At 35.3% G+C, this 26,797-nt stretch overlaps 1 protein-coding gene across 1 annotated transcript; it reads left to right on the top strand.

Moving 5' to 3' along the window:
• Nucleotides 1–1,319: 1,319 nt before the first annotated feature.
• LOC126977506 (short-chain dehydrogenase/reductase family 16C member 6) lies at nucleotides 1,320–25,562 on the top strand. The gene is made up of 7 exons (XM_050826358.1): nucleotides 1,320–1,522; nucleotides 7,276–7,564; nucleotides 14,433–14,548; nucleotides 22,209–22,328; nucleotides 22,819–22,980; nucleotides 23,448–23,647; nucleotides 25,350–25,562. The coding sequence occupies exons 2-7, from the start codon at nucleotides 7,297–7,299 to the stop codon at nucleotides 25,444–25,446; spliced, it is 963 nt and encodes a 320-aa protein (XP_050682315.1). The 5' UTR covers nucleotides 1,320–1,522; nucleotides 7,276–7,296; the 3' UTR covers nucleotides 25,447–25,562.
• The last annotated feature ends 1,235 nt before the right edge of the window (nucleotides 25,563–26,797 follow it).

The raw sequence follows: 26,797 nt of genomic DNA on the forward strand, positions 1-26,797 counted from the left end.
ATTCGTTATTTGCTGCCGTATCGCAGACTCGAAAGAGTTCTAATTGGGACACATTTTGACGGCAAGCAACATGTGCTGACACCAGTGTTTTTCAATCTTATTTATTTCAAAGACTGCATAATGATTTGATACCATGATGATGCTCAAAGTGACGACGTATTTTGGATTAAAAGAAAGAATATCCAGAGCTGTCAAGGGAAGCTCTAAAGGTATTATAGCACCATTACTAGTACTATTACATATTTTTAATGGTGGACATTAAAAACTAAAAAGAGAAACACAAATAATTATGATATTTTGAAAATAATTCTGATCTATGGTTTGTGGTTGGTGTGGAACCCAGAGGCGAGGAGAATGTATAAAGTACTCTATCTACGCACCTCAATAGGGCTATTGGAGACCCAAGCGCTGGCAGCTGTTTTGGTCAACGGATCAGTCTAGCTATCCAACGCAGATATGCTGCCAGTATTCTTGGTACACTTCTTCGTAATGATAGTTTTAATGTAACGTAATCACAGTATTGTTAATATAGATACAAGATTAGATTGTAATGTAATATTAGAGGTAGACAGTGTGCAGGGAATAGGACTCGAGGAATTGGAAACCATACAAAGGTTCCCATTTTTTCTCTCTTGAGTACGGAACCCCGATAGTATTTCTAACAATTTGCAAAGATTCAACACCGACTTTAATTAATGACCAATTGACGCTGTCTGAATACAAAACATCTAACATTTGCAACAGCTCATTATAACAATTACAAAATGTCTATTGCATCTTATAATTCATTTCAACTGCATGTCGTACAGGTATGTTATTCATTTATATATTTGTGTTGAGAGTTATCTTATTAAAAATGGTAATTTGATACGGCGTTTTTTTTTTATTTTATACGGATTTTACTTAAAAAACATGTCTCAATTGCGAATTCTTGAATTCTTTTGTGCGATTATTAAAGTGAAACCTAAAAATAGCAAGAAATTTACGTGAAAAACTCAAGTTTACAGTACACCAGCAAAAATCAATCTTACAAATAACCCCTATAAAAAATAGGGACATTTATATGTAACAGCTATAGTCAGCGAATCCGGAGCAAAATCATAGAAATAAACTCTTATTTATTGTTCAATAATTACAATTTTAAGGGTGTGTAACTCGCTTAAATAAAATTAATATAAAGCGTACATTTCTGTTTACTGTCTTGCTTATAAAGCATATCATTTTAATTGAAGAGCCAGATTTCCATTGTCTGATTTTACACTTATAATACGAGTGTAAATACAAAACAATCCGTGAACAATTCAATTTTGAGTCTGATTAGACGGAATACATCGATATACATCGTCTATAGCAACAATGTCGTAAAATACCGTTAGTGCAGAGGAGAAAGCACGGTTAGTGTAAAAGTGAACCACCGAACTCAGTTGTAGACCATCAATGTAAGCGTACAGTGCTATTTATTCGTAAAAAAAACTCGTGTTACTTACATACAGCGTTGTATTGAAAAAAGACCGTGAATCAGGTATGCATTCATTTAAAATAAACCTTTACTTTGTAAATTTATTCAGAAATCACTTCACAAATTATATTTTCTCTTCGAAGTTAATAGTGATTTTAATACTTTAACCTCTAAAATATAAAAAATAAACATAAAAATGAGTAGCAGTTTCTTATAAATGCTTAATTAATTTAATGCATCAATATTTTCAACAATACTAATAATCATTTTACAATATTGCACAAGATTTATTGTTCAGAATATTATTATCTTTCAATCGCATTCAATCTTAATATATATAAATCTCGTGTCACAGTGTTTGTCCTCAATGGACTCCTAAACTAATGAACAGATTTTAATGGGGATTACTTCATGGAGTGCAATTTGGTCCAACTTGAGAGATAGGATAGTTTTTATTTCGATTTGGGACCCATAATTATATTTATTTTCAATATTTGTTTTGTATGGACATATTTTCTGTGAGAGAATTTATTGACGCACGGTTTGACAGTTCTGCTGAGAAACAATTTCATTATAACAACAAGGAGCATATTATTATGTTACAATGAAAAATTATTGACAAATTCATCAAAAACGGTATTTTATTTATTATGTACAGAACAACGTCTGTCTGGTCAGCTAGTATACTTATAATATTTTACCATGTCATCCTCTACCCAAGATAAACAAAAAATATTAATGAGTTTGTTGCCTAGTACCTTTTTTCGTTTCTTCTTCATAGCCTTTGACTTGAGCAGTCTTCAAATTACGGCATAATTTTGTGCTACCGCAATTTATAATATGTAAGAAATACTTGATTTTTTTTAGGAATTGTATTCTCATTATCAATATCTTGGTCTAAGTTTTTTGCGGATCACTTGGTGTTTATTTTCAGAATTTAAATCTCATTATATTATAATTATTATGACATAATATTTAATTTCATCTGTAATTTAATTAATTAAAATCAAAGTGAATTCAATTAAGTATTGTAATTTAAAATTTAAGTCATTGATTGTTTGTAATTCTATGGGTGAAATGCCTGAAATAAATGATTTATTATAAGTATCCTAATTAACTTTTGCCAGGTTTTTGTGGGTTAACTTGATGGTGTTAATGACCCTTAAAATTCCATGAAAGAGAGTTAGTTGATAATAGAAATTTAGCAAACGAATACACTTCTTGATATTCCTAATTACTTTACGCAGCTGATTATCATTAGTAGATATGTAGTTCTATGGACATACATACGTCTTATTTCGTTGTTATAAACGCGTTGATAGTTTTTATTATATAAGTCCATTTTTAGAGACAAATTGTAATACCAAAAAGGTACTTAATATTAAGTCTAAGATAAAAATATAGCCTTTGTTTAAAAATATTGAGCCAACATTGCAAATTTAATTTTTTTTCATCAAATTAATGAACTAAGTACCTACCTACAGATTATTTAAAAGTTCAGACGGCCAGGAACTAGATTGGTACAATTTTTAAAAATACTTATGCACATGTTGCTTTGGGAAGAACACAAAAAAAGAATACATATTTGGACAGTTTCTCTCTCAGAGCAACCAAAATTAGATGAATCAACAACACAATCATTTAGAATCAATTTTTAGAAAAATAAAAAATATATTACACAATAACTTTTAATAAGGATTTTATCAATTCTATGTATAAGGATAGCCTATTCCAACTTTATCATAATTTAAATACTTAGTAAAAAAAGACGGAAAATAAATAATAATAAAATGTGCAAAATAAGAACATATGTTTGTATATTTTACAGTGAGTTTTATGTAATTTAACAAACAAAATTAAAAATGTAACTTAATTCATACATACACGTTACGGAAAAGGTCTAAAAAAAATCCTATGGTTTATTTAGGTATCTGGAGTATCTCATCCAAAACATAGCATGATACGTTATTTAAATATTTTTTTAGTTTCTGACCTTCGGTTTCGATAGTTCCTTCAGTACATCGCTAAGTTGCATGATAGTTATTTCTTATCTTTTCAAAGTAGTAACCCTCACTTCTAGGATTAATACACAAATAAAATTTGAAAAAAAAGTGACGATACGTCACTCGAACGGAACGCAAGAGGTCGTCGGTTCGAGTCCCGCATCGTTCATAAAATTTTATTTGTGCATGACAGTAGATAAACTTTTTGTTCTAAGTTTTAAACTTTCAACTGTACCTGTATACATATATACATAATATAATGTAAATTAAACAGTTAATTAATTATTATTGTTATTAATTTATTGTAAACAAAACGAAGGTACTCATCTAGTCTTCTTACTACACAGTGAATGTTTTAGACGGCCTTCTAGCTTTAGTTATTTTATAAGTTCACTTAGCATTACATTAACTGACAAACATTCACTATTAGAACTCCTTTACGTATATTTAACATTATTACGGCTATTTTAATCCATTATTTGGTTAAAATATACTTGACTGCTCCATTGTGTTTTGTAAAATTGAAATACGAGCCATCAGCTATGGGTAAGTTATCACATAATCGGTACACTTTTTATATCTATCGACGGACATTAGTTCAGGGCCTGTTAAATAATTGACTCACTAACAAGTCTGAAATTCTGTTTTTTTGAGATAAGTATGAGAATTTGTTTCAAAAATGGTAACCCACCATTACCAAAGAGAAACAAGTCCAGTTCTCCAGTTTCCCAGTATCAGCTCTATCCATTTGACCGCGTGTAACGCAGAGGACCCAGTGCTCTGTGAACGGCTGGGTTCTTGGCGTTGCGTAGAGACGTCGCTTCATTGTGTGTCTTCTACCGCATTTATCACGGGGAGTGTTCCGAAGAGCTGTTTAACCTGATTCCTGCCGCCGAATTCCACCTTCGCACGACACGCCATAAGTTAGGATATCATCCTCACCATCTGGATGTGTGGCGGTCCTCCACAGTGCGGTTTTCAAGGAGCTTTTTTTCCACGTACTACAAAGCTGTGGAATGAGCTTCCTTGTGCGGTGTTTCCGGGACGATATGACATGGGTACCTTCAAAAAAAGCGCGTACATCTTTCTTAAAGGCCGGCAACGCTCTTGTGATTCCTCTGGTGTTGCAAAAGAATGTGGGCGGCGGTGTTCACTTAACACCAGGTGACCCGTACGCTCGTTTGTCCTCCTATTCCATAAAAAAAAATCGATAAGTGAATGCAGTTTAATTGTTACTTCCAATACATCTTCATAAGTCTAGAATATTATCGTTTCAAACAGTAACATTTTTTTTTCTTTTGGAACCCTTTTCTGAATTGTGACTTTTTGGAACTGAGGTATCAATATATTCTGGTCCTAAAATCACGAAATCTACCATTAATTCGAAATGATATATCTCCCACCTGTGAAGAACGAATGGAAAAATCTTGGCGGGTTTCTTTTTATTGTTGTTTATACATATTGCCTTATATTTAAATTATGTAATCCGATATGAACTGTGTTGTGGTGAATGTCTTTATAATTATGCATAAATGAGAGAGCAATACATTTGGTCATGTGTTTAGTATTCAGGCTCCTTCTGCAAGAAGGCCAAGAAAGAGACAAACATAATTAACATAAGATTAATTATTTCAACAAAACTTAATACATAATATCTGTAACTATTTTTACCAGTGGAAGGCTCCTTTGCACAGGATGCCGGCTCGATTATGGCTACCACAACGGCACCTTTTTCCAACGGCCACTCCAATAATAATATTGTAACTAGAATTAAATGTATTAATTATATTAATAAGTTTGTATAAAAAAACGCAATTTTTTTTTAACCTTTCAGTGCATATTATATATTGTATTTTTTTTTTTTTGTTTTTAGTGACTCTTAAGTACCAACAATAACTAATAACTTGTCTAAATATGTGTAGATCTGCTTCATTTTATCATTCATTTCAGCAATTAACTTAAGTGCATTACAATTTGATTAGAGACAGAAATTTTGCCACAGATCGCACCCTTACTGTAAGTTGTTAAGGAGTTCCATTGATCATCATATTCGACTATGACAATTACTTGACCATAACGGCGTTACGGTAGGTGATTTGAGTCACCTACCGAATCTTTTTTATGCTATCTGGATATTTGTATCCAGATAGCATAAAAAAGATTCGGCTGAGTATCGTTAATTTGCTCCCAAGAATTGAAGAATTCCGTTACTTTGTCATAGATATAATGATGTTCAGAATCTAACCAAACTCTTACCAAATTCCTTTGAAGTATATCCTTTAAAATAAAAGAAGAATAATCGAAATTGGTTTGCCCGATAATGAGTTATTCGTGTAAATTATATATATTTAAATCTGAAAAGAAATGTAAAAAAACTTGTAATTCTACCTTAATTATTATTATAAATAAGTCGTATTGTAAGTATTATTCTACCTTTGATTCGTAATCAAACTCATTCTCTTACTCGTATATTTTTTATGGAATAGGAGATTAGTATACCTGTCAGCTGATGTTAAGTATTTACCGCCACTCACATTCTCTTGCAACACCGGAGTAACAGGACTCTTTTGAACATTGGGTGTTGTACTCAATGTTTTGTTTAATTTATATTAGCTTTTTGCGGCAACCCAAGCAGAATAGGTAAAAATTTTATCCGCTCTCGAGAAACTTAGTCTCTGCACAGTTTTTTTACTCATGTACTTATGTCGCATTGTCCTGGAAACACTGCCGAAGCTCATTCCATAGTTTAGTAGTAGGTAGTTCGTAGCAGAATGTTCTTTGATAGCCACAGTGTAGAGGAACACAACACATCCAGAAGATGAGGATGACATCCAAATTTGTGGCGTGTCGTGTGGAGGTGAAATTCGGCTATTATCGCAATTATTTGACGATGACCTCTAAAGCCCAGTGATTAGTAATCCTGTCTACTGAGCTAGAGGCCCCGGGTTCAAATCTCGATAGGTGCGAACATTTATATGATGAATATAAATGTTTGTTTTCGAGACATAGATGTTTATAAATATATATTATGAGGTAGCTGACCCGACAGACGTTGTTCTGTATATAAAATTAAGTTTATTTTTTATCTCCTGAGAAAGTTACAAAGATATAGATTCTAATTAGTTATTCATTTCAAACTATTCTTTCAATTTGATTTCTGAACGACGGGGGACATATCAAAGGAAAAACAAAATTGTTGTTTTTATTTAATTCCGAGCATTTTCATATTTATTCACCATTTAAACCTTCTCTGGATTTCCACAAAAAATTCAAGACCAAGATTAGCCAAATCGGTCCGGCCGTTCGCGAGACTAACGAACAGAAATTCATTTTTATATATATAGACTAGCTGACCCGACAGACGTTGTTCTGTATATAATAAATAAAATAATGTTTTTTATAAATTTGTCAATAATATATCATAACATCAAAAATTACTTCGTAAAATATGCACCCTGTTGTTGTAATGAAATCGTTTCACAAACCGTGCGTCAATAAATTCTCTCATAGTAATTATGTATGGACACATCAAAGGAAAAACAAATTTGTTGTTTTTATTTAATTTAGCAGAATTTTCCTATTTATTCACCATTTAAACCTTCTCTAGAGTTCCACAAATAATTCAAGACCTAAATTTGCCAAATCGGTCCAGCCGTTCTCGAGTTTTAGCGAGACTAACGAACAGCAATTCATTTTTATATATATAGATATTGTATTAAATATATCGTTGTGTTGTGCCCATGGTACAGGCAATGCCCAGTTTGTAGCATGATAATAATATGTGTAAAAGTCTGTTTTTTATTTTGTTTTTAGTATAAGAAGAAAATCGGAGTGATGGAAAGCATCAAAATGAAGAAATCATCCCAGGTCGCGAGTATCTTTGATATTGCAAAGGACACTGTATTGTTTCTCCTTCTCTCCTGTTATTATTTACTGGAGTCACTCTTCTGGACTTTAGTACCGAATGCGCTAAGGCCCATGAAGAGTTTGGAAGGAGATGTGGTGCTGGTGACCGGTGGTGGTGGAGGAGTTGGGAGACAATTGGCTGTGAAACTGGCAAGGCTAGGAGCAAAAGTCGTTATATGGGATGTGAATGAACAATGTAAGGTTTGCATAAATATTTTTATTCAAAACTCTTTTCTATTTGAAGTAAAATCTGCTATAGGCTCGCTGAGCTCTTTGTATTGTTCCACCATTCCGTAATTTGAAAAGTCTTGGCAAAAAGTCTGACATTTCGTGAAAAGTCTGGACTTTTACGATGATCTCGTTAAGATTTGGTTTTCGTAATGATTTATAATAAAGATAATTTAAAATAAAATCCGGTCAAGTTTGAGCCAGACAACATCCGGACTAGAGTCTTAAAGGCCGGATATGTCCGGATTAATCCGGACGGATGGTAGCCCTAATTGTAGGTATAGAATGCGGTCTGGAGAGAAAGTCGACTGGAGTTGACTAAGGAAGGGCGATCAGTCAGCGCAAAATTTACCAGAGGAACTTACAATAATAATTAAAAATCCACGATTATAATAAATGTTACTTTACATAATTATTTAGCTCACTTTAATTAAGTTTTCACTTTTGTCGTGTAGTCTATTTTTGTGGTATATGAGGACAAATGAGCATGAGGTCACTTGATAGTCCAAGTGATCACCGTCGCCAATACTTTCTTACAAAAAAAAAAATGGAATGAATAATGAGCCAACTACACCGCCATTCGGACCCATCTCGACGGGAACACTTATTTTGATTTCCGCTTAGATCAGATATACTTGCACTATCTACAGTTACCTTAAAATAACCCATTAAACAAGTTAACGGATTAAAAATAAAAAAACAATATCAAACATGCGAGGATAAAATCATTAATAAACTTCAATTACTGTTATTGTTTGCGCTCATAGAATTCAGAATTTCATTCATTAACATAAACATTTAATTTGAACATAACTTACAATTATTGGTAGATTGTAACAAAATAGTTTATTTTTGGCTTAAAAACTCTTTTCCTCTGTTCACACCACACCGCCTTTTTCCATCTATATCGCCTATTGTGATGTACATCCATGACGAAAGGTAAATATTGTACTGGCTGACCCGGCAAACGTTGTTTTGCCATATAAAGTATAATTCACGCGATAGTTTTATAAATAATAGCCTATGAGTTATTCTCGTGTGTAAGCTATATTATTGTAAAGTTTCATCAAAATCCATCCAGTAGTTTTTGCGTTAAAGAAGTACAAACATACATCCAGGCATACAAATTCACATTTATAATATTAATAGGATGGTTAAGCATGTATATTATATTAAATATATAGTTGTTTTGCACCCATAGTACCTACAGGTGTGCCTAGTTTGGATTTAGATAATTGATGTAGTAGTGTGTCAATATTATATTATTTTCGGTGGGGTATTTACCAGTGGGACGCTCCTTTGCACAGGATGCCGGCTAGATTATTGGTACCACAACGGCGCCTATTTCTACCATGAAGCAGTAATGTGTAAACATTATCGCGTTTTAGTCTGAAGGACGCCAAAGCTAGTGAAATTACTGGGCAAATGAGACTTAACATCTTGTGTCAAGGTGACCAGCGCAATTGTAGTGCCGCTCATAATTTTTTGGTTTTTCAAGAATCCTTAGCCGCACTGCATTGTAATTTGCAGGGCGTATCAATTACCATCAGCTGAACGACCAGTTCATCTTGTCCCTTATTTTCATAAAACTAAAAAAAAATAGATTAATTTAACATTATTAACACGTGGACAATTCTCGAGTGACTCTCCCAAGAAGGATTGAACCGGGAATCCTTTCGATTATCAGACAATATGACTGCGTTCAGTATTTTAAACATAATAATTTATACTATGGTGGCCTAGTCTTAAGTAATGAATATTGAACAGAAGGCGTTATGCTAATGAAATTACGTCAAATGCGTTGTCGCTCATAGCATTGATCTTAAAGACATTTTGCAAGGCTGCAGACAGCTTTAACAACAATTATTATTGTAAAGAAAACATTGTTTGAAAAAATCTATCAAGTTCGTGTCTAACTCACACAGCGAGGGTTCCCAACATAGTAATATCTACGGAAGATATATATAATGGACTAGCTGACCCAGCAAACGTTGTATTGCCATATAAAGAAATAAGAAAAAAATCAATAATAAAAATTTTTGGTGTATAAAAGAGACAGAAATGTCACTATCACAAAAGATAACCGAAGTAAAGAAAGTTCTCGCCTTCTCGGTAATCGTCAGTCACAAAAACAACGATGCACTCTTTATCTAAGGTATCGATCTACATAGAGGTTGGATCGACATATTTGCTGTCAAATGTCAAATAGTATGGTTGCGTTCAAAAATTTAATTTGTGACAAAACTTAAGATCTATCAATCTAGAAATAATTTGATAGATAGTCAACAACTGTCGCTAATCTTACCCCCTGAGAAAGTAAGAAAGATATAAAGATTTTTATTAGTTATTCATTTTAAACTATTCTTTCAATTTGATTTCTGAACGACGAGGGACACATCAAAGGAAAAACAAAATTGTTGTTTTTATTTAATTCCGAGCATTTTCATATTTATTGACCATTTAAACCTTCTCTGGATTTCCACAAAAAATTCAAGACCAAAATTAGCCAAATCGGTCCAGCCGTTCTCGAGTTTTAGCGAGACTAACGAATAGCAATTCATTTTTATATATAGAGATATAAAATACATTAACTTTCTCACAATTTATTGCTTCAGATATCTTTCTGCTTCGGAAACAAATTGCGATCTTTAAAAAAAGTAGCCATTATGTTTTATTGTTTTATATAAAAGTCATTGCTAAAATATGATCATAATCTACCCCCAGGCAGTGTGATCATATATATAAATTTCTGCAGTTAAAAACTAACTAACTAAACTTTTTTTATACTTATAACTATAATTATTTACGACTGAAGTTCGCCTGGGACATAAATGGGACTACTAAAACTGTTATGTGTTTTATAAAGCCTGCTGGAATAAATAGCAGCGATTCCTTATTTCTAGTGATGTAACTATGAACATCACTATTTCAAGCAAGACTGGGACAAGTGCTGAAAGTTTGTTTGTTTTAATCATCATCAACGGATGACCAGGTCACTCGATAGTAGGTAATCTTTGCGCATTACAACACTAAAAATGCGAAGCTATTGTCAATTTAAATAGCTTAGATAATTTATACGTCTAGATAGAGTCTCTTGCTGCTAGACAACCGATAAAAACAGGCCAGGAATATTAGTTTAGTGTTTGTCAGCTACATCTTACACTCGCGATTTGTATTACACTTTATTTTAGTATGCGCGAATTTGAATAGAGGTAAATTCTAACGTTTATTTTTTTCGACGTTTTCGCAGCTGTCTATCTAGTCTATCTAGACGTATAAATGATATAAACTAGATGGTAAACGTAGATGACCCAAGGCATTACTGAATTTACTGGACAAATGAGACTTAACATCATATGTATCAAGGTGAAGAGCCGCTGACGAGCGCAATTGTAGTGCCGCTCGGAATTTTTGGGCTTTTCAAGAATCCTGAGCGGCACTGCATTGTAATGGGCAGGGCGAATCAATTACCATCAGCTGAACGTCCTGCTCGTCTCGTGCCTTATTATCACAAAAAAAAAGAAAAAGATCATTTTATTTGTGAACGTTGCCCATCACCGTTTTTTATTGAGTCGCAATGCAAATACATGCACTCAAATCTCGTAAATTTTCTAACATTTTTTTTTACTTATCAAGTACCTACGTAGTTGAAAAGTAGGGGAATTTTGTCGCACCAATTTACTTGACCTGGATAATATTTTGTAAAATGCTCAAGCTGTAGTTATTAATGTTGATTTAAAAGCGTGACAAAAGAGTCTTCTTTAGAGTTTAACTACATTTTGATGTTTTTGTTCTATTCTCGTTCGTTTTTATTCGTTTGAAATAGTACATGGGCGACGTTGATTCGTAATCAGATTTCTTGCCGACTCATGTGTCCTTCTATTTCACAAAAATAAGGATTTCAAATTATCTGTTTGAAGGAGGGAACCCTGAAAGTTCAAGTGAATCTTGGAGGTCGGTATAGAAACAACAATATTCTTGTTTTCATTTAAAATTATGTATTATATGTATTGTATTTTTTTTTTCCTTACGCGCAATTCGCAGGTCATGGTAAAAGGCAAAAATATAACCAGACTTTATAAATTTTGAAGTTTTTGTCGCCGTTCTTAACTATTGTGAGAGTATAAAGTCCAAATCGAATATTTAGTAATATAAAAGCCAAATACTAGTTTAATGAATTAAGCATAAATACATTTTACATAAATATTAGTTTTTCACAAAATGTCATTTATTTTTATCTATCTTATAGCATGATATAGAAAACAGTTGTTGTGCTGGCTACTGGCAATTTGTTGATTAATTTAGCAGCCAATTTAAATTTAAAATTCATAATAAAACGCTTTTCGAAGGTATAATAAAGCTATATTAGTTAAAACGTGTTTTAAGCCTATCGAACGTTCGATAAAATTCCTTATTCATATTTGTTAGATAAATCTCCCATAACTAATACGTCCCTATAGAACGCAATGTTGCCATTTCGTACAAAAAAACATGTTTTTAACTACTTTATTGAGGAACTGTCAATAGAAACAGAATCTTTTCAATGTCAATGGTTTGTCATTTATCAAAAGTCGATGTCAGAATAATTACAAACTTCAAAAATCTAAGTTTTGAAGTCTGTCGGTTGTCAATCTATGACGGATATCCAGCATCTTTGAGCGGGAAACGATTTATCACATTATTTAACGAACAGCTTTTTTTGCGTTCGAGTGCTTAAAATAGGTTAATAGAAGGGTCCCAGCTACTTTATCTCACGTCAGCTTTATCGAAGAGATAATGAGCGTTTTAGCTCTAACATGCGATTATGAATACCATTTTTTTACAAGCGTATATTAGCGATGTTTTAAATATCCGTTATGTCATTATGAATATGACAGAAAATTTCTAAATTATTATTTCTCTCAATCAATACGGTGAGGATAACTGCAGACTATTAGACTAACTGTCGACTATTTAGTTCCAAAAACCGACCAACTGTCGTTTGGGAACTGATTGGGAAGGAAATATTCCGTTTTTATTTTTCCGTTTATTGTTGTCGGATTTGTATAGGTACTAGGCATCTGTTTGCGTGCAATATGATAAAGCTGTTAAAAAACCGTTTGATGTAACTAGCCCATACAAAAATAACCAAAAAATGAAAACACACAGAAACAGATTATGGTGATATTGATCTTACTAGACGATCCATATCGCCGAGTTACTGACCCAGTCTACTAAGCTAGAGGTCCCGGGTTCGAATCCCGGTAGGTGCAAACATTCAAGAAGCAATAATAATTGAGAGCAAAATTTAAAAAAATAAACATTTTGACTGTTGCCTCTCAATATATTCTTGATAATATTATGTATGTACATAGGTTCATAAGTGAATTTACTAGAAACAGTCATATCCATAATTTTAACACCGGGAACAGACATACACTTATAATGCCTACTACTCAGCTACGTTGAGTTAGTAAGTCTTTTGTGGGGCGTTGTATATGCTTTTACAACAAGATCCCATATAATGTTCAAAACAAATGTATTATGAAATTCAAAAGAATTCTTATAAAACGTTTGTGTGGTAAAGGTTACTATAAGTTAGTGGCATTCTTAATGATACCACAGATTGGGAATTGAGCGACCGCTCGCAGGCTATTAAATAATAAATTTTATTGTACGATGTTTTTATACAAAAGCCCCCTGAGTTTGTTACGCCCGATCTTCTCAGGTCTGAGGCATACCTTTTGGAATGGGTGGTAGTTTTTGTCTTTCAATAAGTGATTATTGAAAGACAAAAACTACCACCCATTCTTATTGAAAGACAAAAACTACCACCCATTCCAAAAGGTATGCCTCAGACCTGAGAAGATCGGGCCTTTTATACGCCATTTTGAATAAAAATGTGGAGAAGGTGAAGGTGAAGCTAATATAAGCATTTTAAAATTAAATGCGTTTATTTTTATACTAGGTTCTTAGTTTTTAGGTTGAATATAAAGATTTCAATTAATTAATTAATTAATTGATATAAATATTATGGCACGCAAGTCCAAATAATAATTAACTCAAAGATTATAAAAGAACATTTGCATTTTGTTAAATGGTTTAAATAAAAATAATTTTCATATTAATATATGACTGACAATTCTTGTTACAATTCTGAATTCTTTACAGAAGAATTTGTTTGAATTACGTATATATATATATATATATGCTATACTAAATTAAGTATAGTGACAAATTTTCAAATTGTTATAATATAGTGTACTATACTCAGCAGTCGTCATTCATATCGTTATAATAAATTTGGGATAGCAAGTACCCTACACTATTTTACCTATACCTCTGTCTACATGTGTACAAAATTTCATCATAATTGGTTGCGCTGTTAGGGAGTGAAAGTGTAATAAAGAAATTCACGCATTCACGTTTATAATTTGTATTTTCCCCCCTTATTCATAATAGTCTGCTAACTTAAAGCATTGCTAATTTTCACTCCGTCTTCTTCTATTGACCTAAGTCAGAATGAGAAAAAACACTCCAAAGCGGCTGTTTAAAGTTAGCGGACCATTATGTATAAGGGGGTTTATTAATGACAATAAGGGACGAGACGAGCCGGACGTACAGCTGATGGTATTAAATACGCCTTGCCCATTAGAATGTAGTGACGCTCACCGCCAGTTTGAGGAAAGAATGAAAGAAAGAGCAAAAATAAGCCTATTCTATTCTATTCTTTCTAGTGGCTTCTGTGGAAGGGGCACCACAACTCGCCAATGTCACGTTTCAGTAGACCAACAAGCTTAGAGTGTGTAAGTGTGTGTTAGATTACCCATTACTTATATAATAATATTATATTCCAGCTCTACGAAAGACATCCGATACAGTAAAGGACGAAGGATATCACATCTCGAGCTATGTCGTAGACTTAGCAGACCGGAACGCAGTTTACGAAACAGCTGAAAGAGTTAAAAGAGAGGTATTATAATATAGTCACGTTATAAATATTGAGTATAATATAGTCACGTTATAAATAAGTCATGGGATACTCATCCCAACTTACCTGTCCGGAAGTTGTGGTATAGTATACGGGTATGCGACCCCGGCTCCCCTAGCTATTACTGTCCTTATCCTTGCCCTCCTGGGCGGTAATATCCTACATTTCCTATTTCCCACTTTAACTTACCAATCTTCCTTTCACACCACCTATCTTTCCCTTTCCCTATTCCTACCCTCTCCGCCAATCCAACGTCTGCCGCGCGGATGGATGCATGGCTAGGGGCAAGCCTAGTCGTTAGCGTGCCACACTGCCCTGGGACCGGGCGACCCAGAATCAGGCTAGCCTTACCCTGGCATGCGGGGCTCTGCTGGGGTGGACAAACCTTTCCCTTACTATTCGTGGGAACGCAATGGAGACTAATAAAAATAGGTTATTTCACCAAAATGGCGGCGATGTGGTTCGCCACCCATCACGTCTCGTTTCTCGTGGGGGCGAAAAGCGGCCCATGGAGAGCCGCTTTGCTACGTTGAATGTAAGAGGAGGAGTGGATGATAAGGTAGATGAAGTATGTCAGATGATGGATGAACGATCCATAGATATTCTGTGCGTGAATGAAACGAAGAGGAAAGGATGTGATACCATGGTCCCTACACGGCATACTGGTTCGGAGTCCTCCAAACCAGTCGAGGCTGTCAGGGAGTTGGTGTGATTCTTTCCGCTCGAATAGTAGAATCTGTGATAGAGCATGAATGTGTTAGCCCAAGACTCCTCTGGATTAGGTTAAAAGTCGGACTCACTCGCTTGTTTATCCTTGGGGTCTATGCACCGACGGATCTGTGCGGAGGTGGGTCATTAAAAGCCAAAAAAGAGAGAGAGGAATTTTGGGACAGTATGAGAGAGGTCTTGAATAAATGCGGAGAAAATGAACGGATCGTGATGTTAGGGGATTTTAATGGGTGGGTTGGAGTAAAGCGTGATGGGTATGAAGGAGTTCTGGGTACGTTTGGGGACGAGAGAGTGAATGAAAATGGGAAAAGCCTGCTTGAAGTATGCATGGAATGGAATCTTTGCGTGGCCAACACAATGTTTAACCACAAAAAGATCCATTTGTATACAAGAGATGAGAGTGAGTCTAGAAGTATGATTGATTTTGTAATTGTAGATGAAAGACTGAGAAAGAAAGTACTAGATGCTCGGGAATACCGCGGTGTAGGCCTCGACACAGACCACTTCCTGGTCATAGCCCGAATGCGCGGCCTTTTTAAACGTTGGCGACACCGACGAGCCTCAGCTCGTGGCTCACCTACGAGTGTTTTGGACAGAGTAAAATTGGAAAATCTACAAGAAAAAGAAAGGAAAGACGAGTATGTAGAGAAACTGAAAGAAAGTTTTAAAGGCATAGAAGAGATAGGTGTGATTGAAGATTTGTGGGAGACATTTAAGAAAGGGGTCGTAAATGTTGCTGTTGAGGTATGCGGGGTAGCTAAAAGAAGGAAAGGAAGAAAGAACTATAATTTGTGGATGGATAAAGAGGTACAAATGGCGGTGCAAGAAAAGAAGAAAGCTAGGTTGGATTGGTTAGCAACAAAAGCTAACCAAAAAGTACAAAAGGCAACGGATGACGAGATAAAGGAAGCAAGAACGAAGTATAAAAGATTGAAATCAGCAGCGAAAGCAGTTGTGTCTAGAAAGAAAGAAGAACGAAAGGATGATTTTGATAGGAGGCTCACTGAAGATTTCCAGTCAAACATTAAGTTCTTCTGGAAATCCATCAAAACACCCAGAGGAAAAACGTCTACCTCGGAGCTCAGTATAATCAGGAGTCAAGATGGGAACATTATAAGAGGAGAAGAATGTGTGCTAAAGAGATGGAAAGAGTATTTTGAAAGTTTTTTTGAAAGAGAGGAAGTGCATGAACAACATACGGCAGCTTCTATTGAAACTAATATAAATGTTGATGAAAGTGAGATAAGCATGGATGAAATAGTGAAAGCATTGAAAAGTATGAGATTAGGTAAAGCTGCAGGGTATGACAGGATTACCGTCGAGATGCTGAGGGCTGGTCAGGGCATAGTGGCTAGCCAGCTGTACCGCCTCTTCAATTTGTGCTGGCGAAATGGGCAAGTACCAGGAGACTGGTGCAAAGCTGTAATCGTGCCATTGTATAAGGGAAATGGGTCACGACAAGACTGCAGAAATTACCGCGGTATAAGCCTTCTCAGCGTCGTCGGTAAATTGTATGCAAAAGTGTTGATTGAAAGAGTTGTGAATGAAACAGACGAAAAAGTATGGGATGCACAAGCGGGATTTAGAAAGGGAATGGGATGTACGGATCAGGTCTTTTCCTTGCGGTGCATAGCCGAAAAGTTTTTGGCTAAAAACAAAAAGGTCTATTGCGCGTTCGTGGATCTAGAAAAGGCCTATGATAGAGTGGCGAGGAATGAATTGTGGTCAGCATTGTCCACAAGCGGTGTGAGCAGTGTCCTCATACGAGCATTGCAATCTCTTTATAGAGATTCTAGTGCTTGTGTAAGGATAAACGGGGCATACACTGAATGGTTTAATATCGAAAAAGGTGTTAGACAGGGATGTGTAGCGTCACCGTGGCTGTTTAATCTGTTCATGAACAATTGCTTGACAGGTTTAAAAGAGAATGACAGTGGTTTGAGAATGAATGAGTTACTCGTCAAATGTTTTCTCTATGCTGATGACCAAGTATTACTTGCATCTTTCGGAGCTGCAAGAGATGGTAACTGCTATGAATGGAGCTTTTGGTAGAAAGGGAATGAAGATGAATGTAAAGAAGACGAAAGTGATGGTGCTTGAAAGAGATGAGGTAGTGACAGACTGCAATATCGTGATTGGAGATGAAAAAATTGAACAGGTGAATGAGTTTGTGTATCTGGGTTCTAAATCTACAAGAGATGGAAAGTAAGAGAGTGATATTGAAAGAAGAGTGAATGCAGGAAACATGGTGAATGGAGCTTTGCACTCCTTTATGAACAGTCAGAAGGTGTCTAATAAGGCTCGCTTGGCTGTGTTGGTTCCAACACTCATGTACGGAAGTGAAAGTCGGGTATGGCAGAAGAAACATGAAAGCAGAATAAATTCAGTTGAGATGAGAGCGTTGAGAAGTATGATAGGAGTTACACTGAGTGACAGGATAAGAAATAGTGAGATAAGAAAACGTTGTGGTCTGAAAGAAGATGCTGTGACAAAAATTGAGAAAGATATGCTGAGATGGTTTGGACATGTCGAGAGAATGAATGAAGAACGATTGACGAAGAAAGTGTATAAGGCCAGTGTGAATGAAAAGGTTGGAAGGGGTAGACCTAGGCGGACGTTTCAAGATCAAATCGGGGACGTCTTGAAAAAAGGCCAGGTCAAGAGTACCCTAAACCGGAGAGCATGTATGAAAGGAATAATGAAAGTGGACGAAGCGAAAGAAGTATGTAAGGATCGTAGCAAGTGGAAAGAAGTGGTCTCTGCCTACCCCCAAGGGGAAAGAGGCGTGATTTTATGTATGTATGTATGTATAAATATTGTTACAACTTGAAAATCTGATGTTGTGATGTTAGAAACTACCATCATTCAATATTATGTTTTACTACCTGACCCAGCAAACGTTGTATTGCCGATATTAAAATCGCGATACAAAAGTAACTGTTGATCGTAGATGGGTGAAAATTTGAAATTGTATGTATTTTTTAATGCTGACTCATAATCAAATAAATTTAAAAAAATCGTATGGACTACCCTTAACATTTAGGGGATGAAAAATAGATGTTGTCCGATTCTCAGACCTACCCAATATGCACTCAAAATTTCATGAGAATCGGTCAAGCCGTTTCGAAAGAGTTTAACTACAAACACCGTGTAATGAGAATTTTATATATTAGATTTAACATATTATTGTTTAGTAAGATATTAAATTTCAGAATATAATGGATTGCCTTGTACAAAGTCATTAAGGACTATAGAACGGTCGGTTACTTCTAAAACACTTCAAAGGCTTGTTATCCAATCATTCCACCTTCGCACGACACGCCACAAGTTAGGATATCATCCCCACCATCTGGATGTGTGGCGGTCCTCCACATTGCGGTTTTTAAGGAGCTTTCTTCCACGTACTACTAAGCTGTGCAATGAACTTCCTTGTGCGGTGTTTCCGGGACAATACTAAATGGGTACCTTCAAAAAAGCGCGTACACCTTCCTTAAAGGCCGGCAGCGCTCTTGTGATTCCTCTGGTGTTACAAGAGAATTTGGGCGGCGGTGATAACTTTACACCAGGTGACCCGTACGCTCGTTTGTCCTCCTATTCCATAAAAAAAGCCGCACGTTTTTATAATATCTTTCCTCGATACATATACCAATAAGAAAAGGTCAGTATCAGGAGACCTTCTCTAAACAACTTTAAAAAACTCAATTTTGAGAACAGAAATGCCTTTTATGCCTTTTAGACGATTTTCGATATGTGCCAATTTTTAACAATGCACAAATCCAAATCTTTTTTCCTGGTCAGACACATTAGAGGTCTCCGCCAAAGCTAGGCTGGGGACCAAGCCAAGTTTTAATTCAGACTTAGAAGCATTTCTAATTTATTACAAACAGAATACAATTATCTTTACAAAACTAATAAAACTATGTCATGTTAAATAATATTGGTTGACAATTAATAAATTTTCGTAAAATTTTTATCTTGATTGATTGATTAGCATGGCTCCAACTGTAAAAGTTGTTTTTTTTCGCACTGTCTATAAAAAATAGAAATGTAAAGAAAAAATGAATTTTCTTCTCATATTCTGTAGATATATTTTTTTTTTTTTTTGTAAAAATATAAGCTTTATATAAATCGTCAAGAAATGGCTTCAATTATGCGCTATTTTGGCGATTTCTTGGGATAGCAGCCTTGAAATTACGATTTCACTGAAAAATCATTTTCCATTTAGCTCAGAAAATGTCACATAGGAAAGTTGTGTATTTTACAACCACTTCGGAACAATGTAGCTTTATTAAGAAGTTGCAAAAAAACTCACTCTTATAAATCCACAGTTATATTGTTTAACATTTAGATTTCATTTACTAATTTGTTTGATTGTTGCAATTTGAATCATCCTACTAATATTATAAACGCGAAAGCCTGTAAGAATGTATGGACGAATGTTTGTTACTCTTTCTTCGCAAACTTTACAATAATATAGCTTACACATCAGAACAACACATAATATATCTATTTTGATGTGTAAGCCATTATGGTCAAAATATTGAACCATAAATACAATAAAAATTATTCATTTATTTCTAACGCACATTTGATAGTAACAAATTGATTGATTGGACATATATTTGAATATATCTTATGACGACGATGATAAACAACCGAGTGCGCGATATTATGTTGTGATCCAGTGGCGGGCGAATGCGATCATCTAATTCTAGTAACGATTATTATTGTTTTTGGAATCGTTGTCCTTCCGCCGCGACTCGCTCTAGCCTCTCGCCTCCTCACATCTCACCTATAACTATGTATGTAGTTACAAACCTATCTTGGATGACACCGACTCCAAAAATTACAATAATCGTATCTAGAATTAGATTTATTAATTAGATGGTATAAAAATACGCAATTATTTTTATACTTTTTAGTGCATATTATATGTATTGTTTTGGAATAGTTTTTGAAGTCGGTTGTTTTTTTGTTATTTTTTTTTTTATTTTATGATTTTTTGTGAATTTGAAGTACACTAACTAATAATTTTTCTAAATATGTGTAGATATACTAAATTTTTCAATGCAGCAATGAACGTAAGCGCTTTGCAATTTGATTACAGGACAGTTAGAAATTCTGCCACAGATCGCACCCATACTGTATGTCGTTAAGGAGGCCCATTGGTCATCATATTCGACTACGACAATTACTTGACCATAACTATGTTATGGTAGATGACTTAAATATCCGGATAGCATAAAAAATATTCGAAAGAGTACTTTCGTAATTTGCTCCTGAGAATTGAAGATTTCCGTTACTTTGTCAGGGATTCCGTAATCAGAACCTAACCAAACTATCTTTGAAGTATCTATCTCCTATCCAATAAAAAACGAGTCATCGAAATCGGTTGGCGCAATATTGAGTTATTCTTAAATTTATCATCCACTTTGCTATACGTGTGTATAGCAAATTTAAGACTTTTATCGTTTTCTCGTGGATTCCATTGTCAGATCTAGACCAAATTACAATGGGACCACACGGGAAGCACCAGCTTTCCAATAAAAAAAGAATTATCAAAATCTTCTTACCCAGTCGAAAGTTTAACAGTGAAGCACCAAAACAAGCCGGTAAACGTGTAAATACATAGCCCCACGCACACACTAATACAAGCCCATCTGCCGCCATTATGAGATTTGCCATCGTCTGTGACAGAACAGTTTGCGTCGCAATAAAATATTTTAAAAATGCCGTCGTGCGTTGTGAAAAAGTGTAAAAATAATACTATAAAAGTATTTGTGGATTATTTAAGGGAGAAAAAATTGTGTAACTGGTATCCCCCGTAACCGCACACAAACAAGTTTTAATATAAAGAATCTTTATTCTTTCTAAAATCTTTATTAAAGATGCTTCACTTGCTAATATCACGGCACGGAGTCCTTCATCTTTTACTAGTCCGTGGTCATAGGCTGTATTTTATTAACCCGTAAAATTAATAGACTTTTTCTTGGTTGTTGGTTTAAAAAAGTAAGCCGGAAAAAACAACATCCGAAAATTTATATGGCAAAACAACGTTTGCCGGTTCAGCAAGTTCATTTTATAAAGTTTTAATAGATGAGGTCGATCTTTAGATCACCCGGAGCATGACGGCATGAAAGAGCATCATTCCGTCTTCTGCAACTTCGAATTAGTCGATTTCGATCAATCACGTTCTATACATATAAATAAACCGCGTCTTATAACAATAAAGGCAAAATATGGAATATGCTACAAATCACATCATTTATTATGATTCTGATTATGATGCTTCGACTGCTTATGTATACATTGCCGCATTTTCACCAGTTGTTTAAAATATTCTTGTCCAATAAGCAGCAATGTATAACGTTTATTCAGTTGAGGTTACGTGTGTTGAATTTAGAACGCGATTCAGACCGTGACAGAATACACACGACTCAGGAGAAAAGTGTGCCACAGAGTACCTTTGAATATACTGTGCTTACACTGTCTTTAACTACACCTTTGCCGTTTCGCGATAAGACTGCGAATGATAGTACCTATGTCCTTATAAGTTTATCGAACGTCATTGATTTTATTGATAAACAAACAACCGACTTCAAAAACACTAGTCCAAAATAATAGATATAGTACGCATTACAAAATAATTGCGTATTCTTAGACAATCTTATTAATTAATCTAATTCTAGTTACGGTTATTGTTATTTTTGGAATCGGTGTCCTCCCGCCGCGGCCTCGCTATCGCCTACACACGTCGCGCGTGCGACTCAAGCACATCTCACCTATAACTATGTATGTAGTTGCAAAACTACCTTGGCTAACACCGACTGCTACAGATCGCACCCTTACTGTAAGTCGTTAAGGAGTTCCATGTTTGCTTCAGAATCTTACTGATCTATAAAACAAATTTCAGGTCGGCAAAGTAGATGTTCTGATAAACAATGCCGGAGTGGTGTTTGGAGAGACACTTCTGGAACTGAACGACACGGCCATTGAAACTACGTACAAAGTCAACATACTCTCGCACTATTGGGTAATCACAATTATTTTACACAAATTAAATTTTTAACCAAAATTTTTAGACGAAGCGGGCCTCGAACCCGCGCCTCTGGGGTTACGTCCCAACGCTCTACCAATTTAGCCAACCGTCCGCATTACTTGGTTGATTAATCCCACAAGTGAGGGATATCACTTTAAAAAATAATAAAAATATAACAATATGAGAGCATTTATTGATCGCTAATTTTAATAAAAAAATGTAAATTTTTCGTATAAAATTATTCTAACATACGAGTTACAATAGTATCGAGGAAATATTCTACTTAAAAACATTATTATTACGAGGTCTTAGAATTGGTAGTCTGGGACTTCGGTCATCTAAAAATTGTCAAATGGGGCAACACATTTTTCCTTATTTAGAACACATTTTTATTTATTTAGACTTTGGTTGGTGCAACGCAGCCTTAATAACTTAAATAGTCAAAAGATATAAGATTTTTAAATTATTGTTCCTTTAATTTCAGACGGTTAAGGCGTTTCTCCCTGATATGATTAAGACCAAAAAAGGCCACATCGTGACAGTATCGTCGGTAGCCGGACTACTTGGCACCTACCGCTGTACTGATTATAGTGCGACTAAGTTTGCTACTGTTGGATTCCACGAGAGTCTTTATACGGAAATCAGGGTAATGTACATAGTAGACTCAACACTAGGGAAGATATTTATAAAACTATAATAATGATCAGTTGTGTTTCGTTAGGGCTTCTACTTAAATAAAAAACAGCATAAGGGTCAACCCAGCACTCGAACCACACCGCACGAGGGTGCGGCTAGCTTCATATAAAGTTGTATGGTACGACTCCGTAGTGGTACCCGAACTCGAAGTTAACAATCTGTCCACGAGTGAAACACTTACAACCCGCTACTCGTATGCCTGATTTGGTTTGATTGCTAACAACATGGCATCCACCCGTGGGCCACCTTTCGACAAGGCATTGCTGTTCGAGTGTTGAATGGCACTAATGAGTTCTGACCTTAATAATTGAGCGTGTACCTAAACCCTACAACACATAGAAACTTATATCTTTACAAACTCACAATTTATTTCCCTTTCACGATATTTTAAAGAACAAAACAATTATTTTGAAACAGGCACACGGCCATAGCACAGTTCATGCGACGCTGGTTTGTCCGTACTATATCAACACGGGGATGTTCGACGGTGTGACGCCGCGCCTGATGCCAATGTTGGAGCCGGACTACGTTGCGGAGACTATGATAGACTCAATCAGGAAGAATGAAGTCAACTGTATCATGCCTGGATCTGTCCGATATCTCCTACCACTGAAATGGTATGCAGAGTTTTTATAGATTTTTTTATAAAATTAAGGGACGAGTCGAGCAGGACGTTCAACTGATGGTAATTGATACGCCCTGCCCGTTACAATGCAGTACCGCTCAGGATTCTTGAAAAACCCAAAAAATCGGAGCGGGACTATTATTGCGCTCGTCACCTTGAGCCATAAGATGTTAAGTCTCATTTAAAAGCTACTGTAGTTTAATTAATTTCACTAGCTAGGGCGCCCTTCAGACCGAAACACAATAATGCTTACACATTACTGCTTTACGGAAGAAATAGGCGCCCTTGCGGTACCCATAATCTAGCTGGCATCCTGTGCAAAGGAGCCTCCCACTGGTAAATGACCCTAGTCGTCTCTTACGACAACCTTTGGCCTGGGACTACCCTAATCTTTTCATGCCCCGAGGAAGCACAGGGCAAAAGATGTGACGGAGCGAACAACGGCCGTAAGACGTAGTTTGATACGATATGACTCCGGTAATTTTCGCGCCAGTTACCCTGAGACTTGTTCAAATTATGTCAAATTAAAACATTCTAATTATTTGCCATCCATAGATTACGTCACACTTTAAGCGGGGCTAGCATATTGTGTGACAAGAGACAGGGGGAATAAAATGCTTCATGACGTCACATCCTAAAATTTAAAATATTAATGCTCGAAATTTACATCTAAAGCAAAATTTAAAGAAATATTAATAAATACATCTTTGTTTGTCCGATCTGCAGAAAAATAGCTTTATTCATTTTATTTCTTATAAAAAAATGAGAAGTCACAGCAGTCACTAAGGGTTTCACAAATGTGACCAATTGTAGCAAGGACGGGAAAGGGGGTTAAAATAGCAAAAAAAAATGTGTGACGTTATTTATGGATGGTCCCTTAATATAATTACCTAAATATTTAACCATGAAAGATTACAGAACATGTAGAATCATTGAGAAGTTGCAAAATTATTAAGAATTAAGCAAGAAATAATAAAGTCTATACCTACCCATTGACAATGACGGTCTCAAAGATTGCAGAGCGTGTAGATTCTGTACCTAATAGTGCAGATGAAAGACCGTTACATATTCTCTCTGAATGTGGTCCTTTAAAGCGTAAACGTAGTATCTCTCTGGAAAGTCCAATTCTTCAACAACTTGAGATACGTCAGCTCACTGCAAAAGATATAATAAGATTCGTGAAAAGAATCAATCTTAGCAGTGAGCTATAGTTAACAGTGGTTATCACACAATTAAAATTTGAAAAACAAATTTATTTGAACGATTCGGGATTCGAACCCAGCGTTCTCCAGCGTTCCGTGCCGGTGCTTTAACCAACTGAGCTAACCGTTCGAGTACCGCCTCGCTATAAAATTCTGTTTGCTTTGGTTGTGGCTTCATCTACAGGATCTACTTTACAGTTGATAACCTGCTCAACCCCAATATTTGCATATTAGGAAATTGACTTGAGATGTTGCTCTTGTAAATCTAATTGGGTTCGAATACCGTTCGTTCATAAAATTTTGTTTTTCAAATTTTATTTGTGTATTAATCCTAAAAGTGAGGGTTATCACTTTAAAAACATAACATATTGTTTAGTGGCTATCACAATAGATCACATTGGTCTCAGTGAAACAGGGCTGCACTGAACTGGACCAAAGCCACTTTACAAACCATAAACATAACATATTTACCCATTGACATATTTCTTCCAGCTTACTGCCCGCAAAAATGTGTTGGGATTTGATGCATCGCGTCATGAAAGGACCCCAGTCTATGATGGAATTAAGGAAGAAACCTCAAGCAGCGTAACTTAAAGGATTCCAATATATATAATATGTTAAATGTTGGTGATAAATTTGCTGAAGTTCAAAAAGGCATTTAAATTTGATAAATTATTCTACTAATAAAATGGTACAAAGACCTTCCGTCCGTTTTTTAATTTGTTTTATCCTATCACAAAAAATTAATATTCATTAGTAGGTTTATTATTATTAACATTATTATCTAGTTAACTATATACTTGAAAACTGCAAACAATGAAGCATGGCATGCACAAAAGAACGCCATCGTCGATTCACGACAAATCGACCAATTCGCCGCCGCCTCAGTCCTGCCATAACCACAGGGGTGGGACAGACGCCTTAAAGTGACGTTTTCAGAAGACTGTAGTGCCATCTCTTAGTTGGCCCGAAAATCAAAGCTTTCTCAGCTGTCACTCGCTTTGAAACTTTTCTTTATTTGTGTCACTGCCCACTGGTCATAAAATGGCGGCTACTTCTAGCGTTTGCACATGCATTCCATTTTGCATATTTACACAACTAAATCTATCCTTTATGTTCTATGTTGTGACAAAATTAAATAACTAACTCTACGCGCAATTTCAACATGGTAAAAAATTGCAATACCTACATTAAAAAATAGAGTTAGTTGTTTAATTGCGTCACAACAATAAAAATGAATTTTATTATTTCGATTTTCGAGCTTATATATAGTTATTTTCGGGGCCAATCTCCAGATGGCGCTAGTTTTCAAATAGACAGCTCATAATGCGTAGAGAGGTCTCTCTTTTCCCTATATATTATTATACTCTTTGCATAACCACGATTCACGGCTCATCAAACTTAGCCCCCCAAAAAAAAATTTTTTTTCTATCTTTGAACTTTCAATATCGCATATCGTTAGTTTTTGTTCGTAGTTTGTTCTTAATTGTTCGCTATAAATAATTGTTTGTTCTTTTGTTGTTTATTTAAAAACAATTAATTAAAAATGGGGGGAAACGCCTACTATTTGGTTCTGGCACTCGCCGGCCGCTGCCGCGGCACGCTACGCTCGGCTCGTGCGTTGTTTTAACTGTTCTAACATAACCTAACCAATTTTAATAAATTGCAAATTTAAAAAAAAATGAGAACAAACAAATGTTTATAGAGAACAATCAAGAACAAATGGCGAACTAAAGATGTAATAAAAAAAAATAAAAAAAATCTGGGGGGCTAACTTTCTTGAGCTACGATTCATGCAATTGGATCGAAACATCAGCCTCAAATAAATAAAATATATCCTGTTAAATACCGTTAAGCCACGCCCCTAATCTATTTATAAAACATGTTTTTACGTTTACAAACACGAAAACACGGCGCAGCAGACGCGGCTTTAACCTTTA

Source organism: Leptidea sinapis, chromosome 45 (assembly GCF_905404315.1).
Source record: "Leptidea sinapis chromosome 45, ilLepSina1.1, whole genome shotgun sequence".
NCBI classification, from domain to species: Eukaryota; Metazoa; Arthropoda; class Insecta; order Lepidoptera; family Pieridae; genus Leptidea; species Leptidea sinapis.